Source organism: Sminthopsis crassicaudata, chromosome 1 (assembly GCF_048593235.1).
Source record: "Sminthopsis crassicaudata isolate SCR6 chromosome 1, ASM4859323v1, whole genome shotgun sequence".
NCBI lineage: Eukaryota > Metazoa > Chordata > Mammalia > Dasyuromorphia > Dasyuridae > Sminthopsis > Sminthopsis crassicaudata.
Window position 1 is genome coordinate 70,206,526 of NC_133617.1, and position 18,280 is coordinate 70,224,805.

Here is an 18,280-nt window from a genome sequence, read left to right on the forward strand (position 1 = left end):
GCAATCCTGTGATTACATTAAGCTCTCCTAAAAGGGTGAATTATCTGCTACACAGCTGGCACTCACCTGCCAGAGGCACAGCTATTCCTCTCCCCATTATTTGCCCCACCACCAAAAAACAAACCAAAAAAAATCACAAACTCCCAAATCATTGTTTATGTTTGATCTTTTAAAAAAAAGGAAAAATACAATAAACGGTTCAATAAATAGAAAAAAATTACAAAATTACATGATCTTTCCTCTTAATATATAAGAAAAGGTGAGGTGAATTAGGGACATGCGGAGGTAGGGGGTCTGGCTGTGCAGCTGCCTTGTCCCCTTCTCCTGCCACATGGACAGACAACAGATGGAGGGACTCACAAGGGGGCAAACACAACAAAACACGCCCCAGTTAAGGAAAACACTTGGGGGGAGGGGGAGAATGCCACATGACTGGAGCTTTTCCTTCCCGTATATATTAAGAATATGGGGTGAGGGAGGGAGTTTCCTGTCTCTCTGACATCTATCTTCCCAAAAATCGATTTAAGCAAGAGCACTTAAGCTCTGCTTGTGTTCCTGAGTTGAGGTTGTCCAGTGATGGGCAGATTGGGATGGGGGTTAATTGGGACTAAGTTGTCTCAGTCCTCTCCAGGGATGGGAGCTGCAGCAAGGAGCCCCCTGGAAAGCCTCCCTTTCCCAAAGGCAAGATAGGGGACGATGCTCCATGGAAGTAAGTCCCCACGGCTGAGCTATGAGTGGGAGTGTGCTCCCCTTTCCTACCTGGGGATCCCAAGGCCCCAAGCAGAACCAGGGGAGGTGAGGTATAATGCCCAGGCCATGGGGCTTGGTGGAGGGGGATACTCCCCTCCTCACAAAATCAACAAGAATCCTTCACTGGGCAAGGGTCGGGGTGGGTGTTTCTGGAGGAAAGGGCGAGTCAAAGGATCCTGGCTCTTCCTCCTTTTCCCCAGGGGCAGGGCACAGACAGTGGAACAAGCCCATAATTCCACTGCAAGTGTTGGAGGTGGAAGGGTTCAAAGTTTGGGCCAAGGAAGATGTGTGGGGTACACATTAGGGATGGGGATGGAGGTGGGGTTTACATGCCATTCATGGGTAATTAAAAGACCTCAAGCCCACAGTGGCTGGGTCTGCTACATTTCCTTCAAGGTCTGGTTCAAAGGGGAAGCTGGCATGCGGGGATATCCCCACCCTAGCTAATCCTAGAGGGTCCAAGAAGCCCAGCCTCCAGTGGGAGAGCTGCTCCAGACAAGCCAGGGTTTTTCACAATAGCTCTTCCCCTTGCCCCCACCCCAGCTGTCCTGGTCTTAGCTGGTCAGGCCTCAGGAGGTTAGGGTATGGCTTCTCATCCTAGGGTCTTTGCCCACACGCATGTATACACATGCACGCTGGCGCCCCTGGAGACCGAGTGGCTGCTTGGGGGAGGGGGGAAGGAGAGGGCGGGCCTCCTTCCCCATCACCGACTTCATGCCCAGTGACTCCGTCCTCCCTTCTAATCCTTCAAAACCGCTCCAGACGGTTTCTAACCTAATACTGAAATGCTGATTGCATGGGGAGGTGTGCAAGCCCCTGCTGTATAAATTAAAACACTCAAATCTTCATCTTGTGCCTGGGGCCCAGCCCGGCTAGGGGAGGGGGGAAAGTGGGAAGTGGCTCTCAGGGGAAGGGGGCTTCCCTCCCCGTGCACCACCAGCCCCTCAGCCAAAGCGCTCCCGGACCAGAAGCATAAGCTTTTTCTTCCCTTTGTAGGTCTGTTTGAGGTTATCAAGAAATTGAGCAAACTGCAAGTGACCGTCAGGAGCCAGCAGGAAGGTCTCCCTGGCTTTGCCCAGGAACTCGATGAATTCACCATAGTGTCGGGGACTGATGTGCGTCAGTCGGGAATGGGTGGTGGTGACGTAGGCTGCCACGGCCGCGTCGAGCAGCTGGCAGAGGGGCGCCCGATCTGTGGCCAGGGGCTTGGTGGTGCCCGCACCCCGGCGGCCGCCCAGGGGCCCAAGGCCAGGAGAGCTCAGAGTCCAGCGGTGCAGGATGTCCGCGAGCATCGGCGCACACTGCACGCTCTGGATGATCAGCGGGACGATGGCCGAGAGCTCGTTCCGGCCCAGCGAGTGGCTCAGCGAGCAGGCCCATAGCACGTCGTTGACAGCCGGGTGGCTGTCCTGGTTGAAGGCGATGCTCAGGTGGGTCAGGGCCAGCGTGGCCAGCTTGTAGGCCCTCAGCGGAAGGCCTCGGTGCTCCATGTAGCGGGCCACAGTGAAGAGGTGGGAGTGGCCCATGCCGCCCGCCGCCGCGTCCAGGACAATCTGGTAGGCGGCCTCAAAAGCGGCGTGGTTCTTCTCACATAGCGTCAGGGCGGGCAGCGCGCAGTTCTGGGGGTCCTTCATGGCACACTGAAGGGCCAGGGTCCTGGCGCAGCCGCAGAGCTCCTCTCTGCGGGCAAAGTCCAGGTGGAGGCGCAGCAGGGTGGCGTGGGTGGTGCCCGTCACAGCCACGATAGTAGTGGCCTCGACGGGGGTGAAGAGGGAGTACCAGTTCTGCATGATGTTCATCAGGGCCTGCGCACCTACGGGAAGACAGCACCGTGTGAGGGGCCGGGCCCAGCATTCTCAGACGGGGTGGAGGCTGGGGCCGGCAGGCACTAGGGAAAGGGGCCCGAATCTGGGTGCTAACAGCACAGGCCCAGGCAGCGCGCCCATCTCCTCTAAGCTTCTTTATCCAAAAAACGGAGAAGATGCTATTTATGCTTTCTACCTCACGGGACCGTGGTGGGGCAATGGGCTTTGTATACACGAAACTGCTGAAGAACTGGGAATGGTCGGTCTGGTTGGCTCAGAGAGTCAAGAACGGGCCCGAGCCAGTTGGGGAGCCCGGGCAGCTTCCTGTCCTGTCTGGGGCTGAGGGGAGTCACCTAAGAGGGGCCTGAGGGCCCCACCCACCTTGCAGGGGCCGGGAGTGCTTCCCACTGGCGAGGGCGGCCCGGTTAGGCCAGGAAGAGAAACCAACCCCGAAACCCATGTTTCAACAGAAAGTAAGTGAGCAAGTGAGGGCAGGACTAGGAAGCGGCTGGGCTGCCCTGGCCTCAGCTGCCCAGGGGCTGGGGTGGGGGGAGGCAGGTCTGGGCGGGCTGGGGCCCAGGGGACAGGCCTGGGCCTGACAGTCTCTCTGGGGAACGGTGGCAGAAGCCAGAGGGAGAGGCAGCGGCCTTCCTCGTATCCTGTCCCCCTGCCTCCCGGGACACAGAGCAGCTCGTGGGAGAGAAAACCGGAGGGCTACGAGCCCTCTCCCTTTGAGGTCAAGAAGACGCCTTGACACAGAACAATAGGACAGAGAGGCAGACAGCAAGCCCTCCAGTCCTCCACAGGTCTACTGCCCCTGCTGGGGACAGGGGAGCCGGAGTCCTATCTTGCCTGAAACCCTCGCCAGCTACATGGGATGAGTCACTTTGCTCTGCCTCAGTTTCCTCCTCTATAAATGAGCTGGAACAGGAAACAGCAAAGCCCTAAATGGGGTCACCAAGAGTCGGCCACGACTGAAATGACTACACAGAACCTCCACCTGCCATTACTGTCCAAAGCAGGACCTCAAGGCATCCCACCCAATGGCCTCACTCCCCGACCCACCTGCCAGGTTCCCCCTCACCTCCAGGCCTTTCCTCATGCCATTCCCCTGACTGCTCTCATCCTTCCTCATTCCCACCCCTCAGAACCCTTCTGCCGGGCCAAGGCCTGGGCAGGTCCCAGGTCCTTCGGGAAGTCTCCTGTTACCCTAGGGTCCCAGGCACAGGCCTTAGAGCTGGAGGGGGAAGCACCCTTCTTTTCTAGGTGAGCACAAAGAAGGAACAGAGATGGAGCTTCCAGCCCAGTTCTCTGGTTCCAAACTCTGCATCTTTCTCTGGGCACCCATGGCCTGCCTGGGTCACTTTCCTATCTTCCCCGAGGAATCTGAAGCAGGGACGAGGTCTCCTCTTGCCCCAGCTCCCCCCAGTGCCAGTCTCTCGGGCTGGGTACGAGGGAAGGTCAGAAGTCACTAGCTGACTCATCCCCCAGTCTCCTCTTCAGGGTTGGGTACAGGGGGCGGGGGAGGCAGCAGGCCCTTACCGATCTCTGTGGCGCAGCTGACAAGCCAGCGTACCATCTCTCTGCGGCGCCACGTCACAGTGTTCAGAGTCATGCGCATTACCTGAGTGCCGGGCACAAAAGGAGAGGGCCAAAGGAAGAAAAGCAGGGTGAGCTCATGATAAAGAACACTTTCCCCTGGTCCCCCCCCCCCCCCGTCCTGTCTGCCGGCCCCTTACCTGCAGCCCCAGCTCCAGGGAGATGTTGAGCAAGGTGGTGTCTGGGGGCGCGTTGGCTGGCGTGGCGGTCTTGCAGGCATCTTGGGCCAGCTTGAAGAGCAGGGCCGGAGAGTGGATGTTTTGCTGGATGGATCCCAGAACTGTGTGCAGCCACTTGGGGTCCCCTGCAAGCAGGCATGAGGCAACAGGAGCTAAGTCTACCTCTCTGCCTCCAGTGGGCACACAAGGCTTTGTGGTGATGGAGGTGGCCTCCCCCCAGGAGGCCTGGGGATAACTGCTCAGTCCCAATGGTCTCTCCCTAGCTCCCTGAAGCCCAGGACCCTGGGTTCTACCTTTTGCAGCTGTCAGCATGGTAGAGGCCAGCTCACACTGGCGGGTCTCCAGGTGGCCGAGGATGAACCAGCGAGGAAAGCGGTTGGTCATCATAGAGTCCAGTGGATTGTGGTGGAGCAGGTCGCCAGCAGGCAGCACTGTCTCGAGCACAGGAAGCCTGAAGGGGAGGATAAGGGGAGGAATGAGAGAGAAGCTCTGTGCTGAGATGGAGAGGGGGCTCCCAGGGCCTATCGCAATTGGGCAAAAGGCTTCGTTGTGGCTTCTGGTCTCTCAGAGCTGCCTTGAACAAGCAGTGGGACCTTGGCTAAGTTTGGCTAAGTGAAGGTGTTTACTAGAGCTGGGAACGAAACACACAGATGAGTTATGTCCAAAATGACCTGAGGAGGGAGAGTCTCTGCCACTAAGGGCATTAGGAAAGCCTTCCTAAAGGAGGTAGCGTCTGAGCTGAACCTGAAGAAAGCCACAGCTTCTATTAGACAGAGCAGGGAGAGGAGGGCATCCCAGGCAATCCCATTCTGTGGGGGCACAGCGGGTACTAAGACATGGAGAAAGGAGGTGTCGTGCTGAGTCTGGGGGACAACAAATGGGCTCATCTGGCCTGCAAGGCTTGGATTCTTCACTTTACAGGTGAGGAAACTGAGGCAGAAATTAAGTGACCATCTAGTGTGACAGGTAGTGGCTAAGACAGGATTTGAAGCTCAGGAGTTCAAATGGGCCAGATCAAGAGAGCCAAGCTGAGAGAGTGAGAGCAGATTCACACCCAGGAAAGAAGGAACAAAGGGGAGAATCTCTTGTCAGACTGGGTCGCTGGAGGAAAGCTCTGATCAGGTCAGCATGAATAAGGACTGGTACCCAATAGGCTGACAGGAGCAACTCCCAATCTCCATTAGACGGATCCAGTCCTTTCCTTATTCTAGGCCCAGGCTGGCTCCCATTTCTCTTTGGTGACTTCTTTCCCATTGTGAACTCGATCAATACTGCAGCCAAACTGGCCTCCCAGCTCTTTTAGGAACTCAGGAAGGCGTCGCCTCTTGTTGCCTCCATCTGCCCTGCCTGGCACTCCCTCACCCTCTGACCCCCAACCTGCACCTGGGGAATCACAGCTTCATTCAAGACTCAGCTCCTGTGCCAGGTCCTTCTCCTGCCCCCGCTTGGCAGGGCTGTGTCCTCTTTCAGTTACTTTGGACCTCTTTGTCCAGCTGTGACTGGTATTCCCTCCAGGAACACATCCTCCTCAAGGGCAGGGACTCATTTTGATCATTATAACTGAAGAGTTCTTAATGGCAGCTTGGAGAGTTGAGGTTCAGGCCCACACAGACACAGTGGCTGAACTGAATCATCAGCATCAGTGACACATCCCCTGCCCCACCTTTTTCCCAGATGAGACCCTCACTTGCCTGTGACCCTGGTGAGAATGGAAGGAAGCTTGGGTCATGTAGACACCTACCTCATAGCCCGAAGAGCAAGACGGTAGGCCAGGTCAGGGTCATGAGGCAGCAGGGCCGTGAAGAGGAAGCGGGCAAAGGTGTGCATGGGCACACTCTCCCGGAACAACACCTCCCCAAAGCCACTGAAGGGTCCTCCTAAGAGAAGCACACTATTCAGCATGGGATGGATATAGGAGGGGATGGAGAGAAAGAGAGAGGGGCCCCCTCTGGCAGTCAGACTTTTCCTTCCAATCTCTAGAGCTAATTTGGGCCTAATTTTCCACTCCTCCATTTGGAGCTTTGAGATCTATGGCCTGAGATGTTTAGAGGAACAAGAGACTTCCCGGAGGATCCCTCCCCACACAAGTAGTTCTGATGAGGGGGGAGGTTGTGTTTTCTGTGACTTTGGCTGTGGTACATGCTGCCCCCCCCCAAAAAAGGGAAGGGCAAGGCAGGTTCATTCTGGTTTGAGGGTTAGGGCATCTTCCAGAAGGCAGTGGGCCAGGACAGCAAGGCCTCCAGTGCTCTCACCCTCAAGTAGCAGGGCTGCCTGCTTGCGAAGCCCCTGCACCAGCCTCTCGTCCAGCTGCACCTCATCCAGGAGGGCCAGGAGCTGCTCCTCACTGCGCACGACCTTGTCCTGAGCGTAGAGCCCCTCGGGCATGGCTCGCTGCTGCCCAAGACCCAGCAGTGCCACCTCCAGGGCCAGGACTAAGTAGGATTCACCAAGGTTGCCAGGGACTGTCACATGCTGGTAGGTGGACTTCCGCTTCTCAGAGGCCGGGTCTGCTGAGAAACCAACTACTTATGCTCCCTGGCCCTGCTCCTGCCCCAGCAAGGTCTCCTCTGCCTTCTCCCCAAGTCCTCCCAGGAGACAAATCTCTCCCAGCAGTCTCCGCCTGTCTTCCTTTGGGGACAAAAGTTGCTGATAGGCAGTTTGGGTTTCCATCCTCCCCCAACCCAGACTGAAGGCCTCGGCCCTGGTGGGAAACTAGATCTAAGTGCCCCTTCCTCTCCCCAGGAGCGGCCCGATGCTGTCAAGCCTGCTTGCTCTTCTTACCTGGATAGAGACCAAGACCCTGGTCATCCACACGGCAGGCCTCCAGGAAGGCCCTGCAAAGGCAGCTGATGGGCTCGAGTGGGTGGCCCACCCATCCTTCCACATTGGTGATGCTGGTGGAGCCTTTCTGGAGCAGCTCTGGGGAGGAGGAAGGAGAGTGAGACTAGAAGGTGTAGCTCGCTCTCCCAGACCTCCAGATGCCCACATCCCTGGCCTCTGGTCACAAGTAACCTTGGGAGCCTCCTCACTCAATAGCTTTCTTCTCTGTCCCCTTCCTCTGACAGATTTTACTGCAACACAGATGAACCACTCTCAACCTTCTTGTCTTTTTTTTTTTGGGGGGGGGGGTGATGCTGTACTACAATCTTGGATCTCTTTTACCCTTCTAAACCATTCTTTTTCCTGTCAAAATGAGGCTCCCCAAGGGGAAGACCACAGCACAAGGCCACATAAGTAGCACAAAGCAGAGCTCATTCTCAAAGCCATAACTCTGGGCTCCCCCAATCGCACCCAGGCTTGTTTTTTGTCTCTAGTTCAGGTCCGGAATCTCTGGGGAACCTTTCAGCTTTCTCTCTGGGAGGCTGTGAGCTGCTTGAGGACAGTTTGAGGGCTGTCCTGTCCTGCCCTGCCCTTCTCCCTCATCCGGGCCTGGGGTAGGGGAAAAGAAAATCAGCCTGGGTTTGAGGCCTGGACTCTGAGATGAACATTTGGTAGTTTGGGAAGTATGGGTTAGTAATCTTTCCCTCTAACTTCCTCATCTGTAACATAAGGACAACAAAAGTAACTAATCATTGCTACTGTTTATAAAGTACTTTGGGTTCAACAACAATACTGTATGAGGATGTATTCTGATGGAAGTGGAAATCTTCAACATAAAGAAGATCCAACTCACTTCCAGTTGATCAATGATGGACAGAAACAGCTACACCCAGAGAAGGAACACTGGGAAGTGAATGTAAATTGTTAGCACTAATATCTGTCTGCCCAGGTTACATGTACCTTCGGAATCTAATGCTTATTGTGCAACAAGAAAATGATATTCACACACATGTATTGTACCTAGACTATATTGTAACACATGTAAAATGTATGGGATTGCCTGTCGCCGGGGGGAGGGAATAGAGGGAGGGGGGGTAATTTGGAAAAATGAATACAAGGGATAATATTATAAAAAATATATATATAATAAAAAATTAAAAAAAAAAATAAAGTACTTTGGGGTTTGTAAAGTCCTTTTATATCCATCCTTTCCTTGTTTCCTAGCCCTGTGACAGCCTCCTTGCTCCCCGGCCCTCAGTTTCCTCATCTGTAAAAGACGGGGCTGGGACCAGACGGCACCAGGTCCCTCCCGCGCTGGCAGTACTGAGTACCAAGGCCACGGGTGCGAGGGAGAGCAGATGACCACAGCTCGGGGCATCTGGCAGTGAGAATGTGCCTTCTGAGCAATGAGCACAGATCAAAGTCTACTCTGCCCCCCGACCTAGGCCAAGCCCTGCCCACCTTTCTTCTGCTGCTTGTAGCTCTCCAGCTGATGACGGCGCTGCAGCCTCAAGGTGTGGACCACGGCACATGCCAGGCGCAGGGCCTCCCGGGGGTAGCCGTGGGAACGCAGGGCGTCCACCCGGGCACAGGCGGTAGGAAAGGGCTCTCCCAGCCAGAGCGGGCGGCCCTGGGGGTCAAAGCTCAGCTTGTCACCCCCGCTGCCACCACCGGGCTTGAGGCCTGGCCCATAGTAATCACTGGCCAGGATCTTCTGTAGATGAGGATCCCCCCAGCGCAGCTCCCCAGCTTGCAGGGCGCGTCCGAACACCGTGTGGCGAGCAGTTGCTGTGTCAAGAGACGTGGCAGGGGTCAGCCTGTGGCCAAGCCCAGCCACCCAGGAAGCCCCGCTAGGAGAAGGTCATGATGAACTCAAGTCATTTCTTCCTTCAGAGATGGGTCATGCATCGCCCTCATCTGAAGTACAGACACAGAGGGCTTGGATTCTGGCCACCCACCCCCACCCTCTGCCCTGTACAGGACCAACTGGGCTCTGGGAAATGTGCCAGGACCAGCCCACTGCTAGCATCGGCCCAGCTGGCACTGTGGAAGTCATGCCCGGGGGTGTGGCCCTACCTGGCCTGGGGGGAGAGCTTGACTGCAGGGACGGCCCAGCAACCCCCTCAAAGGAATAGTTGCCTTCTTCTAGTGGGCACACGCTCAGCTCATCCCACTGTTTCAGCTGTTGGAGCCAGCCAGCCCGCTCCTCGGGTCGGCAGTGGGGGCTCAGCACCACACATACCCAGAGGGCTCCTGTAGGGAGAGCACAGAGAGGAAGGATGGGCAAAGCCATGAGGCTGCTGCGAGGTAGGCTGGAGGTGGGCTCGAGGTCCCCCAGGACTCACCTAACTCATCCCACAGCTGCCGGCACTTGTCCGTCATGCCTGCGCCCTGCTGCCTCCAAAGAGCCAGTCGGGGGTCCTCTAGAAACTGCTGGGTCATGAGGATGAGCATTCTGGCCCCATTGGAATCCCGCATCCGAAGCATCTCCCTAACCTGTACCAGGATAGGGTGAGTCAGACGGGCCCAGGGCTCTCCTGCTCCCACTCCCCCCATGCCCCAAGCCGACCCCCCCTGCTTCTCAGCCCCAGCTCAGCCAGTCACCTTGTTGAACATGGACTGCAGCTGCTTGCTAGCACCGTAGTAGCCACCATTGGAGAGCAGCTGCTTGACCTGCTCCTGGATCTGCTCTTCATCCAGGTGCCAGCAGTTGGCATCTTCAATGCCGGCGCCAGCCGTGGGGTCAGGGGCACCTGCAGGGGGGGGGGGAGGTGCTGACTCAGGCCTTCAAGGGATGCCTGCCTGAGTCATGGGCAGCCCGACTCCTCCCCAGCTCTCATATACACCCAGAGAAGCCGCCTCCTCTGCCCAGGAACCAGCCCCTCCCCTGCTCCCGAAGCCGTGCTTGCGCACCCAGAGCAAGCACCCAGCCCTCCCTCAGAACCTCCACCCCCAGAGAGCCGCATCTCACAGACACCCTCGCCTTTCCCCATCCAGATCAAGCACTTCCTCACCTGCCCCCGGGTTAATGACCTAGAATTTTGGAGGTGGAGGAATTTGTAGATGTTCCCAGTTACCTCCCTCTGCCTAGATCACCCTGTAAGTGTTCTGCATGTATTTATCTACATATCTCAGTATCTCACCCTATAGAATTAAGCTCCTTGAGACTTTTGATTTGCTGGTTTTCTTCATGTCCCCAGTGCCTCACACACTGCAGGCCATTAAATATTTGTTTCCTGACTAGCCTGCTAATCCTAGTCCTCAGTGCAGCACCCCTGTCAAGTGACCCTCCAGACTTTGCTTAAGGACCCTCAAAGAAGGGTTCCACACTTCCTCCCAACGTCCTACATTCCACTTTCTGACACTTCTTATTCTTAGCATGTTTTTTTCTGAAATCAAGTCTGAATGAAGACTTTTTATCTTCTAGCAAGGCTCCCATAGGGCAGTCTGTCAGATACTTGTATATGCATATGGCTCCCAGGGGGCAAACAAGGTCCTATGTCCTCTCTTCCGAGGCTCCTCTTCTGCAGGCCGGGCCTCCACACTCTTCCCCACACTGGCTGGCCTCTTCTCCACTTTGTCCACGTCCTTGCTAAGATGTGACAAAGCTGGACAAAGGCCCCTTCTTGTCCTAGTACTGATGTCTTTCTTTACACAGACCACATCTAAATTGGCTTTGCTGTTGTGTGTTGACTCGTGTTTAGTATACAGTCCCACTGAGATCATAAACTCTTTTTCACACCCCAGCTCTGGGAGGGATTAGTTGTCAACCCCCCCCAATACTCCTGGCCTTTACTCATTTAGTTCCCTAAACACCTGGCAGATGTGCTTTAGTTACATGTCAAAGAAAAGAGAAGCATCTTTTTCAGACATGGGCTATCTATCCAGATCATCCCCAATTTATATTTATGAAGCTGACATTTTGAACCCAAGTGTAATATTTTATATTTGTCCCCATTGGATTTCACCACATTGTCTATAGTTCAATGCTGATCTGGCCTATTGTCCAGCACACCAGCCCTTCTTCTAAGCTTTATCACCCACAAAACTTATATAGAACAGCCAAACATACAAAATACCTCCGCCTCCCCGATTTAAATCTCTCCCCTGCCACCGCAACCTATAGCTCGAGACTCCTTAGCCCTTCAGAGTTTGGCCTTGGGGAGGATTGACTGTCTCTGCCCCAACCTTTCTGGGATGGGAATGGGAAAGTCCCAGACTATCCTTGGGGGATTTCTCTCCAGCCTCCCTGGCCCTGGTGGGCCCCTCACCATGGACACGGTTGATCTCAGAGCCCAGAAAGAGGATCTCATCTGCCAAGCGCTGGGCAGTGGGCAACACCTCAGTGTGGTGGGCGCTGATCAAATACTGAACAAATTTCTGCAGCTGGTCCCTGTTCATCTGGGACAACGTCTCTGAGATGGGCAGCCGAAGCTCCACCTGGCGGGCATGGCGGATACGGTGCAAGGACAACGCCACCACGTGGGCACAGTAGAAGAGGTCACGGTTGTCGCAGCCACAGCTCACTGAGGTGATCTTGCATCGGTCGAAGCTAATGGACACATGGTAGAGACGCTCTGGCTCACTGGGGCCCGGGGGCTCCGTCACATTTCCACTCAGGTGGAAACCTTGGGAGAGCAAGAGTGAATAAACAGAGACACTGAGAAGGAGTGACGGGTACCCAGACAGAGACAGATGGCAAGCTGTGATGAAAGGAGCCCTTGGAAGAGCCAGACAGACCTTGAGAAATTGAGTCTGACCTCCTCACTTGTTAAAGGTCAAAAAGAGGCCTGGGGGAGGGGGGAAGGGATTGACTCAGGGTCACACAGCTAGGATTCCTCCCCCTCATTCCCCCCTCCCCTTCCAGGCCCCAGTCCAATGACCTCAAAGAATCACAGAATATTAACTCCAAGTAGGTCAAGAAATAATGCAGGGCAGGTCCCTCCCTTTGCATTGAGGGAATGGAGGCTCATAGAGAAGAGAAGTGAAAGGCCAGATTCTCCACATCAAAATCCAGTGATCTTTTCATGGTACCATAGCCTGTATCAGGTGAGTGCTGATGTCTAGGGTAGAGCCCTTTCTCTATCATGCATTAGCTCTCTTGTTTCTCAGTCAGTGTCCCCCCAGAGATGAAGGAGTGGTGGGGGAAGCCCAGAATCCTGCTTTCCTGACGTTCCAGCTAGTCCCTGGGGTCCCTAAAGCCCGCTTCCCCTGCCTAGGCCAGGATTGCTAGAACACTAGGACTCGTACATCTTCCAAGATGCTGTGGATGGCTAGGGTGGAGGAGCTCATCTAGCAGGTTTATTCTGCCCTGAGAACTCTGTCGGCTCATTAGGTTAAGACAGGTCAGACTAATTAACCTCTTAAGGAGGGGGACAGAGGAGAGGAGGAAACGAAGGTCTTGCTGTGGCCCTGATACCTTGGCAGAGTCCCAGTTTCCTGAGGTCACTAGAGCCAGGTGAGGAACATCACTAATAAATGCTAATAAGCCTTAGGCCCAGGCCCATGTTCTCTTTTCATTCCCAGATCCCCAAACACCCAGATAATACTCATTAACTCCAAGGGCCCCACAACCAGCTTGGATGGCAGGAAGAGAGGAAACGCCTGGTGTGGTGAGTCAAGGGCACCGAGCAGCCAGGAAGGTGGCGAGATAGCTGGGGGGCGGGGTCCACACTGCCCCCTTTCCTTGGGGCTAGGCTCTGAGGCTGCTACTGGGGACTCCCTCTGACACAGAGGGTAGTGAGCTGGAACCACAGAACGTGAGCTTGGGTGCCAGCTGTGTGGCTAAATCTCTTTGTGCTTGACAAAATCAGAGCAGATGATCTCTTAAGGTTCCTCCCAATTCTAAAAACAGCATGGCCCTTTATCTGGGGGATCAGGCTCCAGTATTCCCACCCTGTCCAGCGGAGGTTTCTCACCAGGCTTGGCCTCCATGAGGCTCCAGGGGCTCATAGTGGGCTGTTTGGGCCAGAGACACTGTGGCCTGCTCCATGTACAGAGAGGGGCTGCCCCAATCCAGGCTCCCTCAATACTGAGGACCCAAGGGGAGCCCTGAAGCTGTCACACTGACTAGCTCATTTCCCTTCTCTAGCCCTGTTTTTTCATCAGTAAAATGAGAGGATTGTCCTAGATAATTTTTTTTAAAAACATGTAAATTTTCTTTTTTATTATGAACTTAACAAGTAGAAACACTTCAGTGCACAGAGAACAGAGGACCATATTAAAAAAACCTGTACTATTATGTAGAGTTTGCTTTTCTTTTTTAGTGAGGAAATTTCATAGAATAGTAACAAAATTGCCCTGCCCTGTTAGTGTCCCTTCTGGATTTATTTCTATTATCTTCTGGCCATTTTAGAAAAGGATTCATGGAAGATCTTTTCTTTCTTTTCACTTTTATCATTAATTACCAACTCCCCCTTTCCCCATAAATGGAAGCTCTCTCTCAAATCAAATGGGTAGGAACAAATGGAACAAACCAACCCACTGGTTAGATGGGTCTCTCACTTCACTGCTTCAGCTAGATAATATTCAAGGTCCTTTTCAGCTCTTAATTCTCTCATCCTAGGGAAGTGGCTCCCATGACTCAGGCACACCATAGCCAGGTCCTATCCCACTCCCAAAGACTTATTTCCTTCTTGGACGCAGGGGGAGGCTGATACTAGCTTTAGCTTTCAGTTCCTTCATAAACATGCCTAAATCTACCCCTTTACGAAATTGAGAAATGAGGCCCAAGCACAGAATCTAGAATGGCAAGAGCCCAGCTGGAACAGCTCCTCTGAGACAGAATGTGGAGGGAAGGATCTGCTCCCCTACCAGCCCCCAGATGGGCTGGAGTATGCTAGAAGCCAGCTCTCAATCCAGGGACCAGGACACTGAAGCAGTTTCAGATGGGCTTATGCCCTGACCACAGAGCATGTCACTTCAACCTCAAGGTTGAAAGGTTGAAAAAGAACAGGGCAGTGGGATAGCCAGGCCCTGTCCTGAGGCTACAGGATATCAACCTCTCTTTTCCATGTACACTTCTAGGAGCTCATTATTCAAACCAAATTCCTGGGAGATGGATGGGAGGGCAGGAGTGCTGGAGGAGGCTTTTTAAGTTCTTACAGTCACTCGGTTCTTCTTCAGGCTCTGGGTGACACTAATCTTTACCCTCCCCCTTTTCCCTTGGCCTTTATCCATAGCTCCCTAAGCACATAGCAGGCATGAATTAGCTACAGGACTTTTAGTAGGGAGTGGAGAGAGATTCTTATATTCTTATTCACTAGGGGCATGGCTATACCCATGGGGGCAAAATATTTCCCTTTAGGCTAAGAGGTTTATAGGGCTATTCAGCATCTGATGAAGATGAACTGAAAAGGATGTCGGAAAACTGAGGCCAAGTTGTTCAAGACTGTATGTGCAGCAAACAGCCATGATGGGATTGGAGCCAGATCCAAATCCAAATCTTTTTATTTCTTTCTTTTTCTTTTAATTTTCTTTTTTTTTTTCCCCTTGAAGCTGGGGTTCAGTGACTTGCCCAGGGTCACACAGCTAGGAAGTGTTAAGTTTCTGAGACCAGATTTGAACTCCGGTCCTCCTGAATTCAGGGCTGGTGCTCTATCCACTGCGCCCCCTAGCTGCCCTCCAAATGCTTTGTACATGCATTTTTATCAAGCTCTGCTCCCCTAACTCTTCACCAGGCTCCTCCACGGGTGGCCAAGGATTAGGAGCCCCTGCCCGGGGCCAAGCTGGCCACTCACCCACTTGCAGCACTCTGTCCACAGCTCCAGTCTGCAGGAGATGTAGCCCTCGATTGAAGGGCACTCGAGAGTCATGCTCGCCTTCTGGGGGCTGGTAGCCGAGGGAAGAGTACATGCATATTTCCCTCTCGCTCCGTGGGAAAGACCAGAAAACGATGCGCTTCTGGACGGGCTCAGGCACCCTGGAGAACCGCTCTTCCACCTGTAGTACGGAGTGGGGGGAAGGGGAACAGAGAGCCCCGATGAGGACCTGAGCATAGGAGGGGGGAGGCAGGCAGAGGATAGGGGCCCCAGGCCCCTGGAGCCTGGCTCTGCTGCTTAAATGACTTTTCTTATGTGTAGAATGAAAAGGTTGATCTAGATAAGTCTCCAAGGGCTCAATCGTCTTCTGTGTCCTTTCAGCCCAGCCCAGGAACTCACAGGTCTACAACTGGCTCCTCCCCACCAAGGCTTAAGCTAGCCCTGCCTCAGCCCCTTCTGCTCTAACATAACCAGGAAGAAACAGCTCTCTGGGTGATGGGGTCTGGAGCATGCAGAGAAAAACAGGATATCGGCCTTCCTCCCATTATTTGTCTCTTTCCCGGAGCCTTCTTTTCACATCCATTACTGATCGGTCCCACTAAAATGTTTTGAGAGCCCATTTCTCCCATGCATAAAAGCAGGGAGAGTTCCCAGTAGACACACACACACATCACAGATGCACAGGCATGTGGGGCATCCACGTACACGGCGGGGTCAGGGGTGCTGAGCCCAGACCCTCCCAAACGAGGAGGGGCAGAGACACATGCCTACATCTGTGCGGGTCACACGCACAAGGGACACGGGGTCATCACACAGATGTACAGGGGAAGACAGGGGAGGGGCTTTACACAGACGTGCGCACCCACAATCGCGCACCCGGGACAAGGGGAACACATGCAGGCGAGATACAGGATGCCATTGTATGGATGCAGGGACAGAAGAGGGTCACATGCACCAGGCCCCATATGGGCCGAAGGGGAGGGGCTGGGGTTGGAGGAGGGTCATGGCTCAGGCATTCCCAGCACTTTTGTCTCTTCTCTCCTCAAGATAAGGCAAGAGACATATGACCCTGGCTGGCTGGGGGCGGGCTCCGGCCCGAGCGATAGGCAAAGGGAGCTTCGGGCAGCCTCCAAAGGCCAGCTGGGGCCCGAGCCGGGCTGCCTTCTCTGGCTGAAGGGATGGACTATGTGACTAAGTAGGTATTTTCCAGCGCTATGATTCAGAACCTGTGCTCAGACACATAAAGCTGCCAGGAAGGCTAGGCTCTTTAACTGTTGAGTGGCCCAGAAAGCAGAACAAACAGCTGCTGAAGTTGGACAAAGGTGGGAAAATCAATTGAGGGGCTCTTTTCTTGGGAGGGGGCTGCCCAGCTCCTCCTATTTCCCCTCCCCCAAGGCCCTGTCCTGAACTCAAGAGCAAGAAAGGCCCCTCTCCAGGGGGTGGGCGGAGCACAAGCAGGAAAGGCAGGCCAGAGATGGGGCAGGAAAGCAACGAGGCTGGGTCAGGGCCTGTGATGGCAAGAGTGTCCTGCCTCAGCCGGCCCGAGGAGAGCTCCCCCCTCCCAGCCGAAGAGAGTTAGGAGGGAAGGGAAAGTGCAAGGAGCCATTCGGAGGTCCGGTTCAAAGGCTGGCTCAGCACAGCCCCCTGGGGAAGCCCTTTTTTCTGTGGGTCTCAGTTTCCTCAAATAGAAAAGGAAGGGCTCAGAGCAGAGGAGGTTTTCCAGCTTGGTGAATGGTAACCTTTGACCAAGGGTCCCCATCCCTGACCTAACAGACGCGGAGGGGGGCCCTTAAGGGGCCCTGACTCGTGTTCTCGAGCTCGGTGCTCCCAGTGCACCTGCCACAGGTAAACAGCCCGGGAACGGCAGCAACTACCCACGAGCCCTTCCCCCACCCCCCCTCCCGGTCCGCTTCAGTCGGTCGGCCGGGCAGTTCTGGCTGCATCTCTGCCGGGCGAAGGGGGGAGGTTCCCAAGGGTCCGGAAAGTCCCTGCAGGAGCGGAGCCCCCGAGGGGTGGGATGGGGGGAGGGCGAGGGGGAGAAGAGAGAGAAAAGAGGGAGGTCAGAGCTAGGTCAGATTTCCGGCGCTTATTCAAATGCCCTCCGGATTTTAAGGAGAACACACAGCTCGGAGTTGGAGCTAGAACAGAACTTGGAGAGCTGCTCCCGGCCCCCCGTTTTACAAGCAGGGAAACTAAGGCCTGGAGAGAAGGGACTCGCTCAAGGTCACACCAGAGCCAGGATGGGAGCCAGGAGTTGAACTCCGCAGCCCCCCCCCCCCCCGGGGCGCTCTGGTCAAGAGCTTCACGCCTAGGTTTTAGATTTTTTGGGGGGAGTAGAAGGGTCCCCGATCCCGGCTTGGAGGACGTTGGACCCCCTGGGAGGGGGAAGCTGGGTTCAGGATGCTCAGGGAGGGGCGGGGCGGGGGAGGGGCTCGGCTCAGGATGCTAAAGGGGCAGCGGGGAGTGCTTGGAGGTGCCAGCCCTTTCCGGGGACAGAGAAGGGGTGGGGGAGTCTCCTCCGGCCCCGGGCCCCTGGGGCCTCACCTGCTCGAAGGCCCAGGTTTCGGCCACTCGCTTGGCGCTGAGGTCCAGTAACGTCTCGACCCGGTTCCGGCCGCCGCGTCCGGCCCCGGCCTCTCGCTCCTCCGACCCCCCCGGGCAGCCCCGGCTCCGCTTGGCAGCCGGAGGGTCCATCGGGCTGGGCCGGGGCCGGGGCCGGGGCCTGCGCGGGGCCCCAATCCCCGGCCTTTCCTGGCTGCGCTGCCCGGAGCCCCCCACCCCAGGCTACTCCTGCTGCGCTGCGCCGGGGGAGCACGCTCTGCCACCGGCCCGGCACCCCGCGGGCTGAGGCCCCGCGTCGTTCCTCGTTTGGTCTTGGCCCCGAGCCCCGGCGCGGGCCCGGCCGATACGGCCCCTTTAAGACTCGCCACAACAATGAAGCTTCCTCGGCGGCCGCTTTATCCTGCGCCGTCGCCCCGCCCCCGCCGCCGGTCCCCATTGGGGCCCCCCCACTTCACTCTCTCGCCTCTGCCATTAGTTCCCGCCCCCCCGGTTCCGGGCCTCCGCACCTCATTCGCCAACTTTCCTGCCACTCGACTTTGGGTCACCCAGCCCTGGCCCGAGGCGAGCGGCAATGTCAATCACGGACCGCTGTCGGCCAATCAGATACGGAGAGTCCAGGAGGCCCTGACCATATGCGGAGTTGCGGGGCGGGCCCCGGGTTCATTCACAACATTCCGCCCCCCCCTCCCCCACTACCTCTTCTTTCACCCCCCCCCATCTCCCCACCCCCGCCCTAGCAGACACTGGGGCTAAGGCTGGGCTGACCCGCAGCGGAGTTCACACCTGGAACTGGGTTGTGTGGGTG

General features: G+C 55.6%; 1 protein-coding gene across 3 annotated transcripts; it reads right to left on the reverse strand.

Moving 5' to 3' along the window:
- Nucleotides 1-148: 148 nt before the first annotated feature.
- On the reverse strand, nucleotides 149-17,867 carry ZSWIM4 (zinc finger SWIM-type containing 4). Of its 3 annotated transcripts, none has more exons than XM_074310853.1 (14): nucleotides 17,458-17,867; nucleotides 14,893-15,094; nucleotides 11,425-11,781; nucleotides 9,758-9,906; nucleotides 9,499-9,649; nucleotides 9,230-9,406; nucleotides 8,615-8,941; nucleotides 7,115-7,252; nucleotides 6,586-6,855; nucleotides 6,075-6,210; nucleotides 4,627-4,784; nucleotides 4,295-4,458; nucleotides 4,098-4,179; nucleotides 149-2,563 (listed from the first exon to the last, which is right to left on the reverse strand). In XM_074310853.1, exons 1-14 carry the CDS (start codon nucleotides 17,605-17,607, stop codon nucleotides 1,695-1,697), a joined length of 3,330 nt encoding a protein of 1,109 aa, XP_074166954.1. In that variant the 5' UTR covers nucleotides 17,608-17,867; the 3' UTR covers nucleotides 149-1,694. The 3 variants fall into 3 exon arrangements, with proteins under 3 accessions (XP_074166954.1, XP_074166973.1, XP_074166964.1); XM_074310872.1 differs by having other exon boundaries at nucleotides 6,586-6,840; nucleotides 17,458-17,866; XM_074310863.1 differs by having other exon boundaries at nucleotides 6,586-6,843; nucleotides 17,458-17,866.
- Between the last annotated feature and the right edge of the window lie 413 nt (nucleotides 17,868-18,280).